Source organism: Hippocampus comes, unplaced genomic scaffold (assembly GCF_001891065.2).
Source record: "Hippocampus comes isolate QL1 unplaced genomic scaffold, H_comes_QL1_v1.1 scaffold147, whole genome shotgun sequence".
Lineage (NCBI taxonomy): Eukaryota > Metazoa > Chordata > Actinopteri > Syngnathiformes > Syngnathidae > Hippocampus > Hippocampus comes.
The window spans coordinates 56,258-78,314 of NW_017805009.1; the positions used below are offsets into that span (position 1 = coordinate 56,258).

General features: G+C 40.8%; 1 protein-coding gene and 2 long non-coding RNA genes across 3 annotated transcripts; 1 reads left to right on the forward strand and 2 right to left on the reverse strand.

Annotated features, from left to right (window-relative positions):
- Positions 1-299: 299 nt before the first annotated feature.
- Positions 300-11,197, forward strand: tmc2b (transmembrane channel-like 2b). The gene is made up of 20 exons (XM_019862910.1): positions 300-509; positions 596-637; positions 1,112-1,514; positions 2,317-2,463; positions 3,542-3,632; positions 3,729-3,810; positions 3,897-4,003; positions 4,083-4,181; positions 4,781-4,923; positions 5,008-5,155; positions 5,357-5,551; positions 5,667-5,846; positions 6,421-6,579; positions 6,670-6,798; positions 7,193-7,260; positions 7,341-7,580; positions 7,704-7,829; positions 8,437-8,515; positions 8,597-8,726; positions 9,939-11,197. Exons 1-20 carry the CDS (start codon positions 464-466, stop codon positions 10,160-10,162), a joined length of 2,838 nt encoding a protein of 945 aa, XP_019718469.1. The 5' UTR covers positions 300-463; the 3' UTR covers positions 10,163-11,197.
- LOC109511669 (uncharacterized) lies at positions 647-12,564 on the reverse strand. Its single transcript, XR_002167367.1, has 4 exons — positions 12,421-12,564; positions 2,927-2,930; positions 2,723-2,726; positions 647-658 (listed from the first exon to the last, which is right to left on the reverse strand). It is a non-coding gene; the product is annotated as an uncharacterized LOC109511669 (long non-coding RNA).
- Positions 12,565-17,393: 4,829 nt separating this feature from the next.
- Positions 17,394-20,543, reverse strand: LOC109510201 (uncharacterized). The gene is made up of 3 exons (XR_002167092.1): positions 19,300-20,543; positions 18,717-18,797; positions 17,394-17,637 (listed from the first exon to the last, which is right to left on the reverse strand). It is a non-coding gene; the product is annotated as an uncharacterized LOC109510201 (long non-coding RNA).
- Between the last annotated feature and the right edge of the window lie 1,514 nt (positions 20,544-22,057).

Sequence of the window (22,057 nt, forward strand, 5' to 3'; positions counted from 1 at the left end):
AACTTTAACAGTTTTTTTTAATAGCTTTGGTGTCTCATTTCCAGGTCAATGACATCTTAAAACAAACCATTGTTAATTTTATGTGAAAGCCACTTCCCTTTCCAATGCTCAACATGCAGACATTGTTGCACATGTCATATAATGTATGACATACATGATCCATTTAAAAGTTGACTTAACGTATCATTTACCATTTTGATTGACATGGCCATTGTCCTTTTAAGTGTTGCTCAATTCTGTTTTTTTTCCTCTGGGCTACTGCTTGTCATCTGATGGCCTTTGTTGTCAAGGAGCAGTCCAAACTGGAGCACATTTGCCCCCCGAATGTGTGTGTGTGAGTGTGTTTGTGTGCATATTTTGCCTTCACAGGTGGATCAGGCTCCCTCACTCATGGACAGAGACTGAAACAGACAGAAGAGGAATAAGTAAATCGGTCAAATACATAATCAACGACTGACACAGAATGCCTTCTAAAAAAAGAAATGATGCAACTATTGATGTTGAAGCCGGTGAGAATGCTTTTGTCAAAAATGCTTCATGTTACAAGCCTCAACTGGTGTCAGGGATCATTTGTTTGACTTTTTACTTGTTCCAGTTGGCATAGAGGTGGATGCTGTAGTCGACAGTGGAAGTGAAGGTGAGTCAGTTTTGCTTTCCACTTGAATTTGTCTTTTCCACATATGTTTTACTCTAAGTGCACTCACAGAATTTTTTGAGCTCCAATACAAGAGTTGTATCAGAAATTCTGCCTTTAGAATGATAAGATTGCACTTACTCATGAATATTTTGCTGCATTGTTTAGGTAAAAAAAGATGACAAAAATATTACAATTGACTCCCAGTATGATGCTGTTCAATAAATATGTGTGACTCCATCAATCCAAATTGAATATTATTATGAGTATGAAGACATTTTTGTTGATTGTTTGAAATTGGATATTGAATCTAGATTAGACTGCACAGGTTGAACGGTTGCATTTGTTGACATTTAAAGTTTGGAATTATTTTACATACATACATACATACATACATACATCTCTTATCACAGTTCAATAAAAAAACAAATGTACTGAAACTTTAATTCCCAAAAATTTTTTTCAATTTTTTTTTAGAAGAAGCCAGGAGAAGAATTAAAAGCAGAAAAGCCAAAGCTCAGCGTAAAGCCAAGCTGTACAGTGATGAAGAGGAAGGTGAAGAAGAGGAGGATGAGGCACCAAGGAAGAGAGGAAGACAGAAGAAAGCACAGCGCCAGGACAGCGATGAAGAAGAGGATGAGGATGATAACAAGAGTGTGAAAACCAAAGCCTCCAAAGCTTCCAGGAAGAAAGCAGCGAGGGAGGAAAGCGAAGAGGAGAGTGAGGAGGACCGCAGGAGGAAGAAAAAGGGAGCAAAGTTGGTGTCAAAAAAGGACAAAGAGGAGCAGAATAAAGAGAAGAAGGGAGATACTAAAGGGAAAAAAGGAAATGAGAAAGGTGGTGAGCAGGACAAAAAGAAGAAGGGAAAGTTGAGCAGCAGGTGCAGTATTCTCTGAGAGACTCTCTCACCCACAATACCTGCTGACCTTCAACTTTTCTAAAGCTCAGTATGCCCGAAGAATGTACCGTTGAACATCTAATCACAGATAAAACTCCCGTTTGAATCAGTCAGCAAACACATCAAATGTCGCCACTGTAATTGCTGTAAACTGTACAGCAAGTCAAGCATGATCCATTATTCTGATTATTCACTCAATCATTCATTATTCAACGCCGCGCTCAGGCAAACCCTCCGTAAACTCGACCTCCCATCTGTTTCGTGACAGATGGCAGCATCCGGGGAACAATGAAAACTGAATGTGCTGAGTTTTGTCCAAATGTATGAACATAAGTTTGTTGTCTAAGATCTGCTGTATTAAATGAAGACAGCAAGCTTTATTATATTACAGATTAAATGTTGCTAAAAGTTTAGACAGATAGATATTATTTATAAAGAGAATGGCTCACATTATGTCATCATACGACATCATTAAAAGCTCAAGCATTATTTGCTGGAAAATTGTTAGGACATTATTTAAAAATAAAATAGCTTATACCTCACTATATTGTATATGAACCGTTACTGCATCCATACGTAACTTATCAGCTATTTCGATCACTGGGAAAAAAAAAAAAAGATCTAAACTGCTTGATCATAAATCTTTAGTGAAGATGCACCCGCTCACTTTTATGAGCACTGTTAAGATCTGGCAGGTGTCTGCAACAGTTAGATTTGTCTTAAGAAATAGTCGTAGTTGCAAAAAAAAAATCCATGGCACATGACTGTTCTTTCCCTTCATCAGCTCTTCTTCCTCCTCTGACTCTGATGAAGAATCTCTGTCTGAAGGAGAGATGGCAGCCCTTAAGGAAGAGGTAGAGGAGAAGAAGAAACTGGTTGCCACACTAAGGAATAAACCGTGGCGTATGAAGAGGAGACTCATATTACTCAAGTAAAGAATGCAATCCAAAAAGCTCATTTCAACTCCTGTCCTCGTGTTGCTTTCTCATTTGCAACAAAAAAATCAATCTCAAATTTTGTCACTTATTCTTTTTTTTTTTTGCATTTGCTTTTTAAGTATTTGTTCCATGCAAAGCCTTTCACGTGCTTTTCTTAGCGCCTACCATCACGTATGTCCTGTACATGTGATGATGCGTATTAAAGCTCATTTGCTGCTTTCACTGCTTATTTCGCTTCTCTTACAATGCCACGAGCCTTGACAAACTACTGACTGTACTTCATTGAAATCAAAGTCTTTGTAAACCGTGTCTGCAATCCCGAGCAACGAAGTAGTGTCTGTTATTCAAAGCCAAACCCTCTGCATAGGCCTCAAATATGGTGAGGCATAGCATTTGTGCCACCCTCTTGTTTTAGTGCAGTCTTTGCACCTGTAAGGAAAGTCACAATGGACACACACGTCTCTAGAAATCGTAATGTGAGCTTTCCACTTGATTAGTCCTGCATGTCGAACAGTATGCGTGACTATTGTTTCTCCAATTACTTTCGATAACAGTGTTGATTTTCAAGCATTTTAATAATTTCCATTGATGGAGTGATGTCTCTGAAATAATAATAATAACAAATGTTTAATAGAAAGTGTAAAGCGGTAAACTTATTTTTTGACAATATACTTGCTTTTTTTTTTTTTTTTTAGTAGTTGGTACTTGAACTTAATGAAAGATAATTAAGAGGTTAATCAACCAATCAGTACACTACAAAGTATAGATAAAGTTTTGTAGCTTGTGTGAAAGTAGAGATGTGTGTAAGTAAGCAGAACAGGATAGGTGTGTTGTCATCACTTTTTCATGAACTTGACACAGTTTTGTGCGTGGTGTGGTGGTTTGTGCCCTGGTCATTCCATCTACCATCACCATGTACAAAGCGTCATCCCTCAGTAACTCATTCCATGCTTCTCACTTCACTTCCCGATTTTAACACTAATTAACAGACCGGATTGAACTACTGTTGAGCGGTGCCTATTCTCAGCATTCTCCGTTTCTACTGATTGACTTTTTGCGCTCGTCCAATAGGGAAGCACAGGAGTTTATTGAAAAGTTTGAAGGAGCTCTCGGGAAAGGGAAGGGAAAGAAATTGTACGCGTTCAAAGTCATGATGACTAAGGTACTGTGTTTAATCGGCACATTCGTTGACAGTTAAAGCTGTGACAATACAACTGTTGGTGGTTTGAGACGTGATGATATCAACATTTCCCCCTAGAAATTCATCAAGTTCAAACGTGACTTTGAGAACTTCAAAACAGCCTTCATACCCTGGGAGGGGAAGATAAAGGAAGTTGAAAGTTGGTACCATTACGATATTCTCCAAGAAAAAATTGAATTCATGAAGCATTTGGGTTCCCCTACTGAGTTCAGCGTCTGCTCGTAGGTCACTTTGGGTCCTCTGTGGCATCCTACTTCATATTTTTGAGGTGGATGTATGGACTGAACCTGGTCCTCTTTGGGTTCATGTTTGGCTTGGTGGTCCTGCCTGAGGTACAGTGCTTTCAATTCTTTTATATTTGACAAAGCTATCAAGTGCCTCCTGTCTGACAACCCGTACTATGTGTATTAGATTCTCATGGGTCTACCATATGGCTCCATTCCCAGGAAAACTGTACCACGACAAGAGCAGGCAAAAGCTATGGACTTCTCTGTGCTCTTCGATTTTGGTGTGAGAATCTAAGTTTAATTGATCAACTGTCGTTATCCAACTCTCATGGAACCAACAAATGAATCCAAAATGACATGGTGCAGTAAAGTTATTAATTATGTGTGTTTTTTGGTAGACTCCAAAGGTTAAGATAGTGACATACACTTCTTAAATGCTCACTTATTTAGTTGATCATGAATTGGACATATTGGGCAATTCTATGCATTCATCTTTGTGTTAATTGTTTGGCCCAGTGCACAAAAAAGCTCCGTCAAGTTTTATTTGAACGAGTTGGGTGTAGAACAATTTGCCCTGACCTCAACCTCATCAAATGAAACCATGAAACTGTGAGCCAAGTCTTTTCTCGGGTCCAACGTCAATCATCTCTGGTCCCACAAATGTTCTTATGGATGAATGGGGAAACATTATCCCAAACACACACCAAAATGTTGTGTGATCGTCCCATAAGAGTGGAAACTATTGTAGCTCCAAAAGGAGCACCAAATCCATGTTGTTACATTTTCAATTCCTACCTGTAATGGTGCACTATCCCACTACCTTTGTCAATCCATTACAGTACTTTTTATCTTTGCTTCATTTCCTTTATTTCTTGCCCACAGGGTTACTGCAAATATTCTTTTTTGTTCTACGGATACTATGACCATAAGCGAACCATTGGAGTGCTGCAGTTCAGACTTCCCCTGTCATACTTGCTGGTTGGCGTTGGCATCTTTGGATACAGCTTGATGGTTGTCATTAGAACGTATGAAATACAAACACAGGCACTTTTGGGGTGCTGCAGTCAATTGAATAGAAGTGGCCTATGTTATTTTTGTCTTCTTTACAGGATGGCTCGTAACTCAAACGAAGGAGGAGACGGTGCTGATGAGGGAGAGTTCACCTTCAGCTGGAAGATGTTCACCAGCTGGGATTACCTAATTGGAAACCCCGAGACAGCAGATAATAAGTATGCCTCCATTACCACCAGCTTCAAGGTGAGACCACAATGGAAAATCTGAATTTACATCAAGGAATCATTTCATTTTTCTATAACTACAGAAAATCTTATCGATGGGGGATTGGTCCACTTTTGAAATTCACATCAATGTTTTTTGTCCATATAATCCATATCAACCCACAAAAGTAAGACTTTATGACTAAAATCTGTCGTAATGTTGTTTTAATGCAACCTGTAGGAATCCATTGTCGATGAACAGGAAAACCAGAAGGATGAAAACATCCACCTGCGTCGCTTCCTCAGAGTCCTTGCCAATGTTCTGATCCTGTGCAGCCTGGGAGGCAGTGGTTACCTCATTTACTTTGTGGTAAAGCGCTCCCAAGAATTTGCAGACATGGATAACGATGAACTCTCCTGGTTCGAAAAGAACGAGGCAGGTTGATACTGAACATTTTGTGCACATATACTGACTCCTGGGTTCATGCAGGACAGAGGTGGGATGAAAAATGGTGTTTGTTTGTCATACCCATCTATAAAACATCCATCAGGTGGAGTTTGTGATGTCTTTGCTGGGCTTGGTGTGTCCTCCTCTTTTTGAAACCATCGCTGAACTGGAGGATTATCACCCCCGAATTGCTCTCAAGTGGCAACTGGGACGCATCTTTGCACTTTTCCTGGGAAACCTTTACACCTTCCTTTTTGCCCTTTTTGACGAGGTCAATGCAAAGGTAAGGCTGATGTGGCAGTGTGTGAATAGCCGTTTCCTTGTATCGCGCTTGTCCAGTATTCTCTTACTGTATCTATTTTCTTTCACACGCCATTCAGGAAAAAACAAACAAAAAAAAAGTGTTGGCACCGGGTAGATGTGTTTATGACTGATCCCACCACTTGTTACACTATATCTATGCACCACAGCACACTTAGCCAGCAGAGCAGATTTGGCATTGAGTTTGAAGATCCAAAAATAATTTGAGATTCGAAAACAATAATCATAATCCGGAGAGTCTTTTCTGCTGAAGGGGGGGAAAGAAATTTAGCAATGAGTTAGAAAGACAGTGGACTTATTGACCAACATATTTGTGTTGCAAAATGAGGACTAGGTGCTACACCGTTTGCTATTCAGGGGTCTTTGTGGCTGAATGTATATTCCTGGTCAGAAACTAATTGTTAGTGTTTCCCGCTTGTTTTAAAAAAAAGTTTTTTTGGTCTATATTAAGAGAATCCCCCCTTTGTAAGATTAATGAAAGAACAATTCTAGATTTTATACCTGACATGCCTATGCACCTACTTGGTATTCTTAAGTTGGAGAGTGAGAAGACCATCAAGAACGCTACCGAGTGGGCGTTAAAAGAGTACCGTAGCAACTACAGCAGCTACTTCAACACCACAGACGTGCCTCCTCCTGATGTCCACCCTGCCGACGTCATCAGAGGACCCTGCTGGGAGACTGCAGTTGGCATTGTCAGTAAGAGTAGCAACATAATTCTCCTGTTGAACTCATCCCAATACCCCTCTGCTCTGTTCACTCTCATCGTTTATTTTGCTTTGCAGGAATTTGTGAAGCTGATTGTTTCTGACATCCAAGTGAACTACTTGACTATCCTGATTGGGGACTTCCTGCGAGCTGTCATTGTCCGCTTCCTCAACTACTGTTGGTGCTGGGACCTGGAGGCCGGATTTGTGAGTGCTCACAATTTGTGTCAGCATCTACTAGTCGGGTAGCAGCACGGTCTATTCCTTATTATCAAGGAGTCACCATACGCTCAATTTGTTCTTGATCAGGTTTCTTCTGGTACACATGCAGCAGAAAGGGGCTCTTACTATATTTATGCTAATGATGTACTGTATTATTGATGTACAAGTACATCACCGTGTATTGCATCAAGTTAACCTGATACATTCCAACGTGGCATCAAGATAGATGATCCCAAGAAGTGAGTGAAACATTGCACTGCACTGCGAACTTAATTACAGGAAGTGAGACACATGATTAAAGCTGCTCAGGGAGGAGAGTCATGTTTAAAATTGAACTGTTTTAAATTATGTTCAAATGCTTGCGATTTGTTTACTCCAGCCTTCATATGGTGAGTTTGACATCAGTGGAAATGTGCTGGGTCTCATCTTCAATCAAGGAATGATATGGTGATTTGGGAACATTTAGTAACGTAACACTGCAGCATCCCGATGAAGATTTGCTTTGCTAACCATGATTTTTCTTTCAGGATGGGTGCATTTTACGCTCCAGGGCTGGTGGGTCTGAATGTATTGCGTCTCCTCTGTTCGATGTACTATCAATGTTGGGCTGTGATGGCCTGTAATGTTCCTCACGAACGAGTCTTCAAGGCCTCACGCTCCAACAACTTCTACATGGGTCTGCTGCTGCTTGTACTCTTCCTTAGTCTGCTGCCAGTGGTCTATACTATAATGACGCTGTCTCCATCATTTGACTGTGGGCCATTCAGGTCAGTAATGGGCTGTATACTTTGGACATAATATAAAAGTAGTGGATGAAATAACTTCTCATTTAAAGGTTAAGCTACAAAACTGAAAATAAATTGTATTTGATCATTTCATTTGACTTGCAGCGGCCAAGAGAAGATGTACGACGTAGTCATGGAGACTATAGAGCAGGATCTTCCTTCCTTCATTGGGGACATATTTGGCTATGCCACCAACCCTGGGCTTATCATGCCTGCTGTACTTCTTATGGTGTAAGTTAAAATGAAATGTACCATCACAAATTAAGTCATGCTTCACGTTCATGACCAGCAGTATTATGCAAAGACTACCAGATATAAACATATGCATTAGGTTACTCAAAAACTCAAGATTGTCCATCGGTGAATGGTTGTTGGTCTATAGCTAATCCTGCTACTGGCTGGCAAGCAGTATTTACCTTGGCCCAAAGTTAGCTATGAGAGGCTCAAGCTCAGCTGCAAGTCTAATGAGCGCTATAGGAAATGAATAGATGGACAATTAAACTTTTTGGAGGGATAGAACACTGAATAAGGAGCAGCCTGTAAATCAATACTGCAGTGAATGTGTGCTTCTAATACTGTACGTGTGCTCACAAGACCCTTAGTTAAACTTGCACACTCTAATATGACCTGCACAAATAAATAGAATACTATGCCATCATCACGTTGGAAAGAGCGGTGAGTGTGATGAAAAGTACAGCTAAAGTCATAAACAATGTTAAATGAATACCTCAAAAGTGAGCAAAGGTATTGTCAACATTTTGATGTTGTATTTCACTGTGCAGTAAGTGTGTGTTCTTATTCTCCATGCAATGGCGCATTTATTTCTTCTATGCAACAGGCTGGCCATCTATTATCTGAATGCAGTGTCAAAAGGATATCAACAAGCAAACATAGACCTTAAAAAGAAGATGCAAACGGTGAGTATTGGCATTTCCTTCATGCATTCATTTCCAGGTGAAACAAGCAAATGACCATTAACCATTTGGTCAACCTGTAAGGCTCGAGATGAGGAGAAGAATCGCAGGAACAACACGGACAGCACTAATCAAGTCATGAAAGATTTGGAGGACTTGCTGCCAGACAAATCTTTGATACTTCCACCGACTGCGGAAGAGCCGCGCCCACCTGGTAGGTACACAATATAATATAAAAGTAGCAGATGAAATAACTTCTCATTTAAAGGTTAAGCTACAAAACTGAAAATAAATTGTATTTGATCATTTCATTTGACTTGCAGCGGCCAAGAGAAGATGTACGACGTAGTCATGGAGACTATAGAGCAGGATCTTCCTTCCTTCATTGGGGACATATTTGGCTATGCCACCAACCCTGGACTTATCATGCCTGCTGTACTTCTTATGGTGTAAGTTAAAATGAAATGTACCATCACAAATTAAGTCATGCTTCACGTTCATGACCAGCAGTATTATGCAAAGACTACCAGATATAAACATATGCATTAGGTTACTCAAAAACTCAAGATTGTCCATCAGTGAATGGTTGTTGGTCTATATCTAATCCTGCTACTGGCTGCCGAGCAGTATGTACCTTGGCCCAAAGTTAGCTATGAGAGGCTCCAGCTCAGCTGCAAGTCTAATGAGCGCCATAGGAAATGAATGGACAATTAAACTTTGTGGAGGGATATAACACTGAACAAGGAGCAGCCTGTAAATCACTACTGCAGTGAATATGTGCTTCTAATACTGTACGTGTGCTCACAAGACCCTTAGTTAAACTTGCACACTCTAATATGACCTGCACAAATAAATAGAATACTATGCCATCATCACGTTGGAAAGAGCGGTGAGTGTGATGAAAAGTACAGCTAAAGTCATAAACAATGTTAAATGAATACTAGGTAACTTTGCAAAGGTATTGTCAACATCTTGATGTTGTATTTCACTGTGCAGTAAGTGTGTGTTCTTATTCTCCATGCAATGGCGCATTTATTTCTTCTATGCAACAGGCTGGCCATCTATTATCTGAATGCAGTGTCAAAAGGATATCAACAAGCAAACATAGACCTTAAAAAGAAGATGCAAACGGTGAGTATTGGCATTTCCTTCATGCATTCATTTCCAGGTGAAACAAGCAAATGACCATTAACCATTTGGTCAACCTGTAAGGCTCGAGATGAGGAGAAGAATCGCAGGAACAACACGGACAGCACTAATCAAGTCATGAAAGATTTGGAGGACTTGCTGCCAGACAAATCTTTGATACTTCCACCGACTGCGGAAGAGCCGCGCCCACCTGGTAGGTACACACCGTACGCACTGTTAACTATTTTTGCTCTGCATGTCGTCCTATGTCCGCTTTGTACTCTGTTAATCTTTTCAGACGTTGTCATTGAGAAAGGAACCAAGTCTCCAAAAATGAAGCCAGGTGCAGCAGCCAACGGGAAAGGGGTTAACCTGCAAAAAGATGTGTCACTGGCTGCTTCCAATCCCAGGGGGGTGGTGACCCGGGCCCCTGGACCAAGAAGCCAACCTCCTGGAAATGCTCGGGGGCCTAAACCTGGACAAGGCAGGGGAAGAGGCGGAGGCAGGCCTCCAAGACAATAGGGCTTTATTCTCAAAGACAGCACACGTATGCTCGAGGATAAAATCTGATGCATCTTCATTTTCGTACAGGTGCAACCCTCTTTAGCATGTTTGTTAATTTGGCAGACCTTGCTTTGCCATGCTGGGCGTTCCGGCGGACCATGTGCGTTTTCTTTTACAAAAGGCGCACCTGACAATTTGGTGGCTGAAAGAAGGCAACATTTTAGACCACCTGAAAACAGGTCTAAGTTGTGGCAGAAGCGGTGTAATGCAATTTTGGTGGATTTAATTGAGGTGCAGAGACACACATTCTGAGCTCCGCGAATATGTGTGGTGAATGTCATCGTATGGATTAATATGACAAGAGTGTGCAACAACAACAAAATTCTCACACAGTCACGAACGATCGGGTTGGAAGTGGTCTCTGAGTGCCCACTCCACAATGGTGATCTGTAAATTGCTTGGCCAACTTTACATCATCCACCAGTGGAGGTCAGCGTCCAGTTCCATATAAGCTTCGATTTTTTGTCTGGAGTCCAGTGAGTTTATTTCTGGTCAAAGGCTGTTCAGCTCTCACGCAGAGATTTTAAAGGGAGTGAAAGGAGCCTTCCATTGGACGGGAAGATAATCGGCTGTGTTCATGCCCACAGTAGTGCAAACGCCTGTTTCTAACTGTGCTTGTCAAAGAAATTACCAAAAGAAAGAAAACACTACGAGTGTGCAAAATTAGACTGGGCTTTGTGCTAGAATTGTACTGTGCATAAAAATAGAGCCTTGGGAGTCTAAATCCAAGCTCAATGATGGACCTCAAAGACCTAATATACCACAGAGTTATTTTCGTGCAGAAATGGAGGTGATTTGTACCACATCAAATTTGAAGTATAAATATTCCATCTACACAGCAAAAAATGTGTTGACTTTTAAAATAAATATGGGTTAACTGGTTAAAGATGTGGTCTATTGGCATTTGTATTGGTCATTTGGAAATCTGTGTAAATAGTATTTAAATGTATTTCTATTTTTGTAAGACATCTATTAAAGTATTTATTTCTGGCAGCAAGTTTATTTTTATTTGTTCATGGCTATATTACATCCATCAGTGCAGATCTTACTTGAACCCAGGTGATTGTACTTGTTGCCACGGTGCCTCTATTTGCTGCATCGTACTGTATCAATGAAAGTGTTGTAGCCATTTTCTAATTACATTTCAGAGGTCGTCAATGAGTCCATCAGCCCAAAACAAAGAAAAAGAAAAAAAGAAAAAGCCACGTCATCGTTGAAAAATCCAATGTGATGAAAACGGTAAATGAAGTGCACCATCTATCAGTGTATCTACATCATACAGTGCCCCACCAATTAACTTTAGACACAGACACACCCATGTACATTTCACATACACTTATTTACTAGTTTATTGAAAAGTAAAAGTACAGTCAGAGGGAGCACACTTGTGACTGCCTGCAGCTGTTTTAACTCCTAAAACACCAAAAGTTTTAATTACAAGTTTAAAATGCCTTACCTTAACAAGGATCCAACTCCGCGTTGAGGCCAAGGGTAAAATTCACCCCAAGCAGCCTGCACAGCTACTCCTGTCTTTAAATGCTCATTGTTTCTGCTTACAGATGAGTTTCAATATTTGCAAATATTGCCTCCAAGATGCACGCGCATCTTAATGACGTCACTGTTGTTTGCAAAGACGAGCATTCTTAATTGCCTCTCACATTGTATTTCTTCCCTTTGATATTCAGAGCACTGGGTGTCAACACCCCCCGCAGCCCTTCGCGATGCTTTGCTTTAATTAAACAGTCGGATTCCCCTGGTCCGCACCAGTTCTAAGCCAGTGCGAGGCGCCGGCCGAGGCGACCCGACGGAGAGACGCACCCCGTGCCACCACCCCTGGCCCTGACCCCCAGAGGGGGGAAAAGTGCGAGGACCGCGACAGCGGGGGGACCCGCCGAGCGCCGCAGCTGAAGAGATCCGTGGGAAGGGCCCGGCGCGTGTCCAGAGTCGCCACTGCAGCCCGCCGAAACCCGACAGCCTCGCACCGACCCGCCTTCGTGCGAAGCCGGCTCCGCGCCCGCACTCTGGCTCCGGCGGCGGCGAGGGGCGGGCGGCGCCGGAGCCAGGCCGACCGACCCAGCCCTCAGAGCCAATCCTTGTCCCGAAGTTATGGATCTGACTTGCCAACTTCCCTTACCTTCATGTTCTAACATGCCAGAGGCTGTTCACCTTGGAGACCTGCTGCGGATATGGGTACGGCCTGGCGCGAGATTTACGACGCCCCTCTCTCGGAGCGAACCCATTCCAGGGCGCCCTGCCCTTCACTGAGAAAAGAGAACTCTCCCCGGGGCACCCGCTGGCTTCTCCGGGATCGCTTGCGTTGCCACACTGGGCGCGTTGCATTCTCCCGTCGTCAAGCTTGTAACCATCCATAACTTTTGCATTTTTTCTGAAAGGGGTGTTTACCAGCAGGAATTCTAACTTCCCTTACCTTCATGTTCTAACATGCCAGAGGCTGTTCACCTTGGAGACCTGCTGCGGATATGGGTACGGCCTGGCGCGAGATTTACGACGCCCCTCTCTCGGAGCGAACCCATTCCAGGGCGCCCTGCCCTTCACTGAGAAAAGAGAACTCTCCCCGGGGCACCCGCTGGCTTCTCCGGGATCGCTTGCGTTGCCACACTGGGCGCGTTGCATTCTCCCGTCGTCAAGCTTGTAACCATCCATAACTTTTGCATTTTTTCTGAAAGGGGTGTTTACCAGCAGGAATTCTATAAAAGACTAGATCTCTGTGTGCGCTCTTTCCATTCCGACAACCCACGGCACAAGACTATTACGACTCACAAGCGTGTGTTTTCTGCCTCCAAGATGCGCGCGCAGCCAGACTTAATGTATGCATACGTCACATAAAACTGATCTATTGTTCTTCTTGTTCTCCTTCTTCTTCTTGTCCCATTGGGTATTACAGTTTTTTGGTGCATACCACCACCTACTGTACAGGAAATGCAAAGTGTTTCCAAACACAGTATAGTCAATGGAAGCAACCCTGCTCATATTCAATTCAGCCCAGTGAACAAACCCACAAAAAATCTTGAATTAAAATAATTCACCAAGATTTAACAGAAAACCACAATGATAAAGTTTTATACAAATACACATACATAAAATATTGCACTCAAACAAAGATCGTAGATTTGTGTGGTCAAAGCAAAGTGATGTGACGTCAGAAGGTGAGGTACACCCTGAAATGGTTGCCATCCAATCAGCATGTCCCTATAGTATGACAAACAACATTGTCCTGAATGATTTCATTTCTAAAGACACATTTGTATTCACCAACCACTATCAAGTCAATCATCACTTGTGAGTGGCAGCCAAATTATCGTAAGACTCACTTTCAAAAGTTTATCAATAAACTTCATGCTTCAGTGATTTTTGTGGTGACCCAGATGTTTTTCACCCTGAGCGTTTCTTGGCTTCATCTAGACGTCTGAACAAGGAGCTCACAGAGAAGGTTCTAATTATTGGCATGGGGAAAAGGCGTTGTCTTGGTGATACGTATGCACATTTGGAGATGTTCGTCTTCCTCACAACATCGCTCCATCGACTCTGAATGCAAAGTGTTTCAGGGCAGCAGCTAGATCTTTGCACTGATTTTGGTCTGACGAGAAGCCACGTCTAAAATCACCATCTCCTCAAGGTTTTAGAGCTTGAAAAAAATAAAACATACACATACACACACACACACACACACACACACACACACACACACACACACACACACACACACACACACACACACACACACACTCGCACACACACACAATTTGTAATAAATCAATTTTTTTAAATTCAATTGCAATCTAGTGTCATGATCACCCTTCTTTACATTACAGAGGCAATTGCCTACCTTTTTTCCTATATATAAAAAAAAATATTTGGTGTATGCAATGTCTGTATGCTTTTTAACATGCAGTTTGTAACCCTTCTGTCTACAAAGCAATATAGTTGATAAGTTTTATTGTATATGTACTGTATGTTATCGTTCTTGACTGTATTATTAGATTCTTGAAATATTTGTACGACATATTGTATGATTGAAAATATGAAGTACGGCATCAGAATAGTAGACATTTCAAAATTCTAAACCAATTCAAGTGTGGGGAGCCAGGAGGGTGGCAATGTTGTTTCAAAGAAGAAAGAACTCATAGGTGATTTTAGTAAACCAGTAGCCCGGTTGATGACAGATGAGCATATCAACCTCACAGTACAAAGGTCGTGGGTTTGATTCGACTCTGGCCTTCCTGTGTGGAATTTGCATGTTCTTCATGTGCCTGCGTGGGTTATCTCCAGGTGCTCCGGCTTCCTCCCACATTCCAAAAACATAAAGGGTTGGAAAATTGAACACCCTAAATCGTCCCTATTGTGTTTGTGAGTGTGAATGGTTGTTTGTCCATGTGTGCCCTGCATTTGTCTGGCAACCAGTTCAGACTGCTAGCCTTATAAAATAACAAAATAGAGGCCCAAACTCAGACACTTTTTTTGATTTTAGCATACAACAGAATACACATTCTTTAGTAAAGATCCAAGCCTTGTATTCACTTCAAGGTGTTTATTGTCGACATTATTGTGGAGAATAATAATAATAATAATAATAATAATAATAATAATAATAATAATACAACGTACTGTAATAAAAAGCTGTTAGTGCTATACACACTGTAGGCCACAAGAGGACGCTTTAGTTTGGTCAAAGACCGAAGCACAAGCACCTCCCTAAAAGATGACGCCTTTACTCCTCCCCTTGGCTGCTGTTGCAGCTGTATAAATCTGATGTTCTGGGACGCGTAACCCTGTCGGGAGCAAAAGCTGGAAAAACACAAGCATCGTTTTTTTTTTCAGCATTATTGACAATGTACAGAATTTAGTCCCTCGTAGATTTGAGAGTTTTTCTTTTTTTTTCTGACAACAGACGAAGTCCATATTCTTAACACAAATTGTTCCGTGATAGAAGACACATTGTGTTAGGAAAGCACTCTTCACTCTTCCCCTCTGTTCGATGGTCTCTTGGTAGATTTCCACGATTCCTCCCAGTTCCGGTAATGATATTTGATCCCCCGAACAAACCTTCGCATCAATGTTTGCATTTTGATTTTTTCGTGCATTTAAACGACTTCAACGACACAACCTTGCACCACGTCGTCTTCTAATGCACTTATATTGTGTCCGTTTTCTATGTACTATGCAGTGTTTGTACTGTACTCCTCGTACATGGAAACTACGCCCACTTGCATGAAATCAGCACCCTGAGCAGATGCCACACAGAACCACATCAGCTGTACCAGGGTGGCCATGTGAGTGTGACTTAGAACACACTCTCTATTGTTTGCCAGCACTAGTAGTCAACAATGAACACCAGTCATATCAGCCTGTTAAAATGAATTAATTTACTGTTTTTCAAATAAATGTGCTCATTTGCACTACAGTTTATGTGACTCTTGGGGAAAATATTATATAATTGTACAGTAATCATCATTGCGAAGACGCAAGGTAACAGCACACAACTGCGTCGCATACATGTTCTGGAGCAGTTCATAACCAGTATGTATCTCATGGCATGCCCCAAAAAATATATAATCAAAGTACATCAGCCTCACCAGCTGCTTATTAAATGTCTTCTTTTATGCAGATTGCTTTAGACATGTTTTGCTTGTGGAATTTGGCTGTAACTTTTTGCTATCACAAGCCAATCTGAAGATGAAAAAAAAAAGGTTCATGTCATCCAGGGCCAGTGAGGACAAACTTGAAATCTAATTTGTTAAAGAAATAGTCCCAATACTAGTTACAACGGCCACCACCACTGATTGTGAAAGCAGGTTCGAGTGACATGGCAACACGTAAAGACTAAAATCTGATTGGACAAAAAACTGTAACATCCACATAAAAATAGTGAAAACAGTGCAGCTAAGTGAAGTACTCTAAAATGAAAAGAACAAACTGCTAAGAATAAATGCATTCAGGTTCACGAAACTTCTGAATTTCAGTTGTAAATGCAGGTCAGTGCTTCTGACAGTGCACTCGGAAAAAAAAAGTTATGTTGAATTTACCGGTAATCAATTCTATTTTTTCATGTGGTTGCAAGAAATCGTTTGTATCCAGATATTGTAAATATTTTTTAAGTGATTCATTGTGTGCCACCACTTGACAAAATAAAATTGAGTAAATTCAACACGCCAGTTTTTTATTGCTGGAAGTGATATGTTGGTGCTATTGTTTGATTCAGCATAATCTAAATCACTCATGAGTGACACAAAAAGAAAAAATACATACAGTTGACCAGACGACAAAACTACATTGCACATATTCTCTCAGTTATTTGTCAATCTGCGAAATTACCCAACATACAGATAAGTCATTCCAATGTTGCAACTGCTTTCATTTTATGGGAGTTGTTTCTTGTTTGGGTGTAGTCATCCAGTGTCTGTAAGTTCAAGGTTGCTGGGAGCTGGAACCTATCCCAGCTGATTTTGCGCCAAAGGAAGTCAGTCTATGTCCTGGATCGGTCTTCAGTTACTGTATACAAATGGCACATAGAGAGACAGACAACCATTCACACATCCGCACATTCACACCATCGCTGATTGGGAGCTGAAGCTACACTGTCTGAACAAAAGTTAGGCAAGTGAATAGTTGTCCATAATGGTAATTGAAGAGAATATACTGTATGTGAAAACTCCAGTTTCAACTGAAAGTTAGCGTTGAATTGAGTTGTCCGTGTCTCTTTATTGCCTCTCATGTATGGCAATATTTTAAACATGACAACCATTGGAAAAAATAGACATAATACAATGGCTAAAATTGTATTTCAGTTGTTTTACATCAAAATCAGTTTTAAAGCGCTATGATGTGTGATTACTTCTTCAGTACATTTATTGGGCGTTAACTTAAAATTAACTTGTAAATACAGTACATCCTCATTATTAAAGGTCACTTTTGCTGCAAATTGAATAGGGGGACACATCCAATACAACAAATTGATCTGTTTATATGTATCTTTTGAAAGTAATCCATAATTTTGGCTGATCTAATATAGTGATTATTGTCATTAAATTGTGTCTATTTCATCATTGTGATCTTTCCTTTCTTCCCCATCCTCACTGTTTCATCAATCAGGAATGTGGGTGTGTCGTCATGGTGTTACTTTCTTTCCAGAAACACCTTTCAAAGGAGATCCAGAGATTCAAAAAGCGTGTCGTTTTCATTCATCTTTAATTCTTTTTGGGTTTATGACTTAATTTAAAGTGATGATGATCAGTTTGCATATCTGACCTGCTGTGTTGTGCCCACTCCGGCTTCTTGACATGAGCACTCATCCATAAATGGTGCAACGCTTCCTGGTAGATCCAGGTCGTGTGTCGCCACTGGGACCATTCCAGGGTTCGGAGACACTGTAGGATCTTCTGGGCAGGTGGATGGGTTGTTTCCCTCCCAGGCACCTTAGAATATATGATGCGAATTTGATTGATGTTGATTCAGATGAGCAGAAAACACAGACAGAAAAAGTAATGATGGTGGTTTGAATGGAGGTTGGAGAGTAACAATGTATCCTGATAGTCTTTCATTGAATTATAAGGTCTAACGGGAACAGCGTTCATGTGAAAACACACCTTGCCTCACCCGTAAACTGAAACCACATACTGTTTTTGCATTTATTACACATTTCACTCGGTATGTTAAATCTACTATATGTTAAATATGGTATGTTAATTTAAATCGGGGATAGGCAGTACACAGGGTACACCCTGAATTGGTTGCCAGCCAATCGCAGGGCACACACAGACGAACAACCATCCGCGCTCACACTCACACCTAGGGACAATTTAGAGTGTTCAATCAGGCTGCCATGCATGTTTTTGGAATGTGGGAGGAGAAAACCCACGCAGGCATGGGGAGAACATGCAAACCCGACACAGGAAGGCCGGAGCTGGGAGCGAACCCACGACCTCTGCATTGTGAGGTCAACGCACTTACAACTGGACCACCGGGCCGCACTACAGAGTGAGAATAAGAATAATATGAATAAGAAAACCTTTATTCATCTCACAATGAAGAAATTCCCAATTTACAGCAGCAAAGTTATGAAAGGAAGAAAGTAGAAGAACATCAAATATATATTTTTTGCCGATTTTGAATGATATGTGGGAAAAACATAGAGCCTCATTAATATTAACATTTTAGGTGAGATGATTTTTGTGAAAAAAATCTGCAAATCTGTTTTTTGTTCAAGTCTTGTGCCATCCTTGAATTGTAATTTTTGTGCAAGAGAGCCCTTTGTATCGGGAAAAAAAAATACAGTATATGGTTATTTGGTTGTTTGCTTCAAACGCTTTTGTTTAGGTTCATTTATGCATTGAAAGATATTATTATTTTACAAAAAAGGAGTGTCCCAAAACTTCAGAGAAGCTTCCGAAAATTCTGAGGATTTTATTATGGTGTAGAAGTGAATTTCCATCATACAACGATATATTATGTTTGTGCTCACATGCTTCTGGTTTGTTGGTAGTTTTATACTCACATTTCTTGCCTGCAGGGGCCACAGAGTGATGTCGCCCTACTTTCTTTCCCAGAAAGGTTAATGTGAAGGAACCAGGATCAGCTCCAGAAGAGTTTGCATATATTTTGAAAGCAAATGTACAGTAACTCAAGCAACTGAGTCTGAATAAAATATACATACAATAATTTTTGTACTGTTTGATTATACATCTCCAGTTTTCATTGTTAGATTTGTTGTACTGTAGGCTGAATGTACTTGTAATGCCACAATGATAGCCATCAACATCACTCAAAAGCGAACAGTCCTCTGCCAAATTATTCATAAAATGTTAATCGTTAATCAACATTAATTCTGAATCAAAATGTCAATACAATACAAAGCAAGATCAGTGTAATATTTCTCTTCCTTTCTTAGTAATTGAAAGCACATTTCTGCTATCACTGCTATCGGTGTGCTAGACAAAAACCTCCATTGCCAGTCCTGTGGAAGCTTAACTCAAATCTGGAAGGCGACTCAGCATGCCATTATGTTTGTAAATAAATCTCCTCAAAAACACTTATGAATGAATCTGAATCACCATGCAGTTTCAAAATTAAATGATTACCTGTTCGCCAACCAGATCCGAGAAGTTCTTTTCTGTGCTTCATTTTGGGAACCTGTGTCCTGACCATGAGAACAAGCAAGATTTGATCCGGTTCCATGAGCGGGGAACCAAACTCTTCAACTGTCTTTAAATATTAAACCTCCACAGATGAAGTTTCATTCTGTAGTAGCCTAAACCACACAAAGTGTGCTGGTAAAAGGACGCCCAGAATAGTCCTCAGGTTACCCGTTAGTAAGGTAGCAATGCCATCTCAAGCACTGTTGTCATAAATAATACTAATACTACACAGTAAAACATTAATTTCAGTTGAAATTTAAATCCAGTTAAGTATGAATGTTCCTGATTAGATCAGTTTTTGACATCATGTCTACACATGGGTCTTAGGTGTTTTAAGAAAGATACAACTTTTTTTTTTTTCGCAATCCAGTAAAGCTCCGATTATCCTTTGCTAAGAGTGGGTGATTTGTCAAGAAAGATCATTTTTATTACGGGTAGTTGGGAAATTACCCAATGATTTCTTTTCCTTTGCATATAAAGGTGTGTGATGTTGTCAGTCAACATGATGATGCTGGAAGGACACAGTCACCAGAATGTGTTTATCACAGTCAGCAATGATGAGTTAATCTAGTTTGTTGCGACATCATGCCTCAGGGGAGCATCAACTCCTGGATGGCTTGCGATGACAACGTGCCGCACCTGGAGAAAATTCATTACTACATGCCAACGTTTGTGGGACTTTGTGCTGATATTGCTGGATATACTATCAGTACACAGCTGGGGTATATCAAATTATCTAATGTTTTGTTTTACAGAACCCATAATTGCAGAAATAGTATGGTATTTATATGAAAAAAAAGACTGACTCAACATAACCTAAGCAATAATGTTTACAATATGTATTTACGAGAAACACAATACAGTTCATGAGCTTGAGTATATAACATAGTAAGATACAATTCTACGATGCATGAAAAAGTGGGTTTTTTTAAAAGACAATAGTGTTATGTTGTTGCGTGAATTTAGGGGACCCAAAAAGCAAGGAGGCAGGAGGAGCAGGGTGGGCTGAACAAAATGTATTAACAAAAACACTTGCAAGAGTACACTGCAAAATCTACCGGTAAATGAAAAACACAAAACAAAATCCTGAAAACCACAAGGACCCAGAGTAACAAACAAACAAAAACCTATGACAGGAGCAGAAACATCACAGGAGCTCACAGACACACAATGATCCAACAAAGACTGTCAGAACCCAGGGAACTAAATACAAGCAAAGAGACGAGACAACAAGAAACACCTGAACAAGGGTTGAGGGAGCTGACTGGAAAACAAAAGGCACCCGCATGACGAGAACAGGAGAAGACCAAAAGGACAAGAGGGAACAAAACCAAATGTAACATAAACAAAAACATAACAAATCACACTTTTTTGTGTGTTTTGATTGATACTTTTATGGATTCAGTGTGTTTAGTTAAATGAAAAGGGAACCATTAAAGACCGCCATAATATATACAATAAATGTAGGGTAACAATTTGCAGCCACTTTAACTGGGTAAATTTGAATAATACATTTTGGGCAATTAGTATACCTTAATTTGAAACGCTATGAAATACATACAGAAATTGAGTAAAGTTTACCTCACTTTGATTAAATCCCACAACTGAAATACTCCTTAACATTGAGGTAAACATACTCATGATTTTTAATTGTAAAACTATATCAATTGCTTAAATATCCATCCGTTATCTGAACCGCTTTATCCTCACGAGGGTGGCGGCTGTGCTGGAGCCTTTCCCAGCTGACTTCGGGTGGTAAGTTAGGCACACCGTGAACTGGTTGCCAGCCAATCGCAGGGCACACATTGACAAACAACCATACACACTCACAATAACACCTAAGGACAATTTAAAGTGGCCATTTTAGTGCTACGCGCAGGGTCTTTGAGGCACTTAGCCCATCACACATGCCAACTAGTTGAGCCTAGTAGTAGTTGGCCTGGTGCAGCACAGTAGTTTCCCAATATTAGTGGCATTAATAGAACAAAAAATGGCACAACTATTCATTCATTGATTGATTTTCCGATCCGCTTTATCCTCACAAGGGTCGCGGGGGGTGCTGGAGCCTATCCCAGCCGTCTTCAGGCAGGGGGACACCCTGAACCAGTTGCCAGCCAATCGCAGGGCACACAGAGACGAACAACGATCCACACTCACACTCACACCTATGTTCAATCAGCCTGCCCTGGATGTTTTTGGAATGTGGGGGGAAACCGGAGTACCCGGAGAAAACCCACGCAGGCCCAGGGAGAACATGCAACTCCACACAGGGAGGGATTGAACCCAAGACCTCTGCACTGTGAGGTCAACGCGCTAACCACTGGACCACCGGGCCGCTAATGGCACAACTAATGTTCTAGCAAGACAGTTTCTACTAGTGCCCTGAAGTCTGTGAGGATAAAGAGTGTATCAGCGCTACACACAGCTAGAATGACATGCATGAAGGATGTCGGCTAATATTCAAATGATTTTTCATACTACGCCACTTGAGTTTTTAGAAGGAAAATAAAGCACATTTATTTTGTTGTATTATTAGTACCTGAATAGAACGAGTGCAGTGAATAAACGTATAAACAGTATAAGGATGAGCAACAACTTGGCTACCATTAAAAAGAAAAAAAGACTTCGCTACCATTTCATTTGAGTGTGCCTTTATTGTATTTATATATTTGTTTATCTATTTCTTGACTTACTATTTTTT

Excerpts from the sequence above, each read along its gene's own strand:
- tmc2b (XM_019862910.1), top strand. The coding sequence starts at position 464 with ATGCCTTCTAAAAAAAGAAATGATGCAACTATTGATGTTGAAGCCG. Across the intron at positions 5,552-5,666 it reads CCTGGTTCGAAAAGAACGAG|GTGGAGTTTGTGATGTCTTT; the intron begins GCAGGTTGATAC and ends AACATCCATCAG. Across the intron at positions 6,580-6,669 it reads GGGAGACTGCAGTTGGCATT|GAATTTGTGAAGCTGATTGT; the intron begins GTCAGTAAGAGT and ends TTTGCTTTGCAG.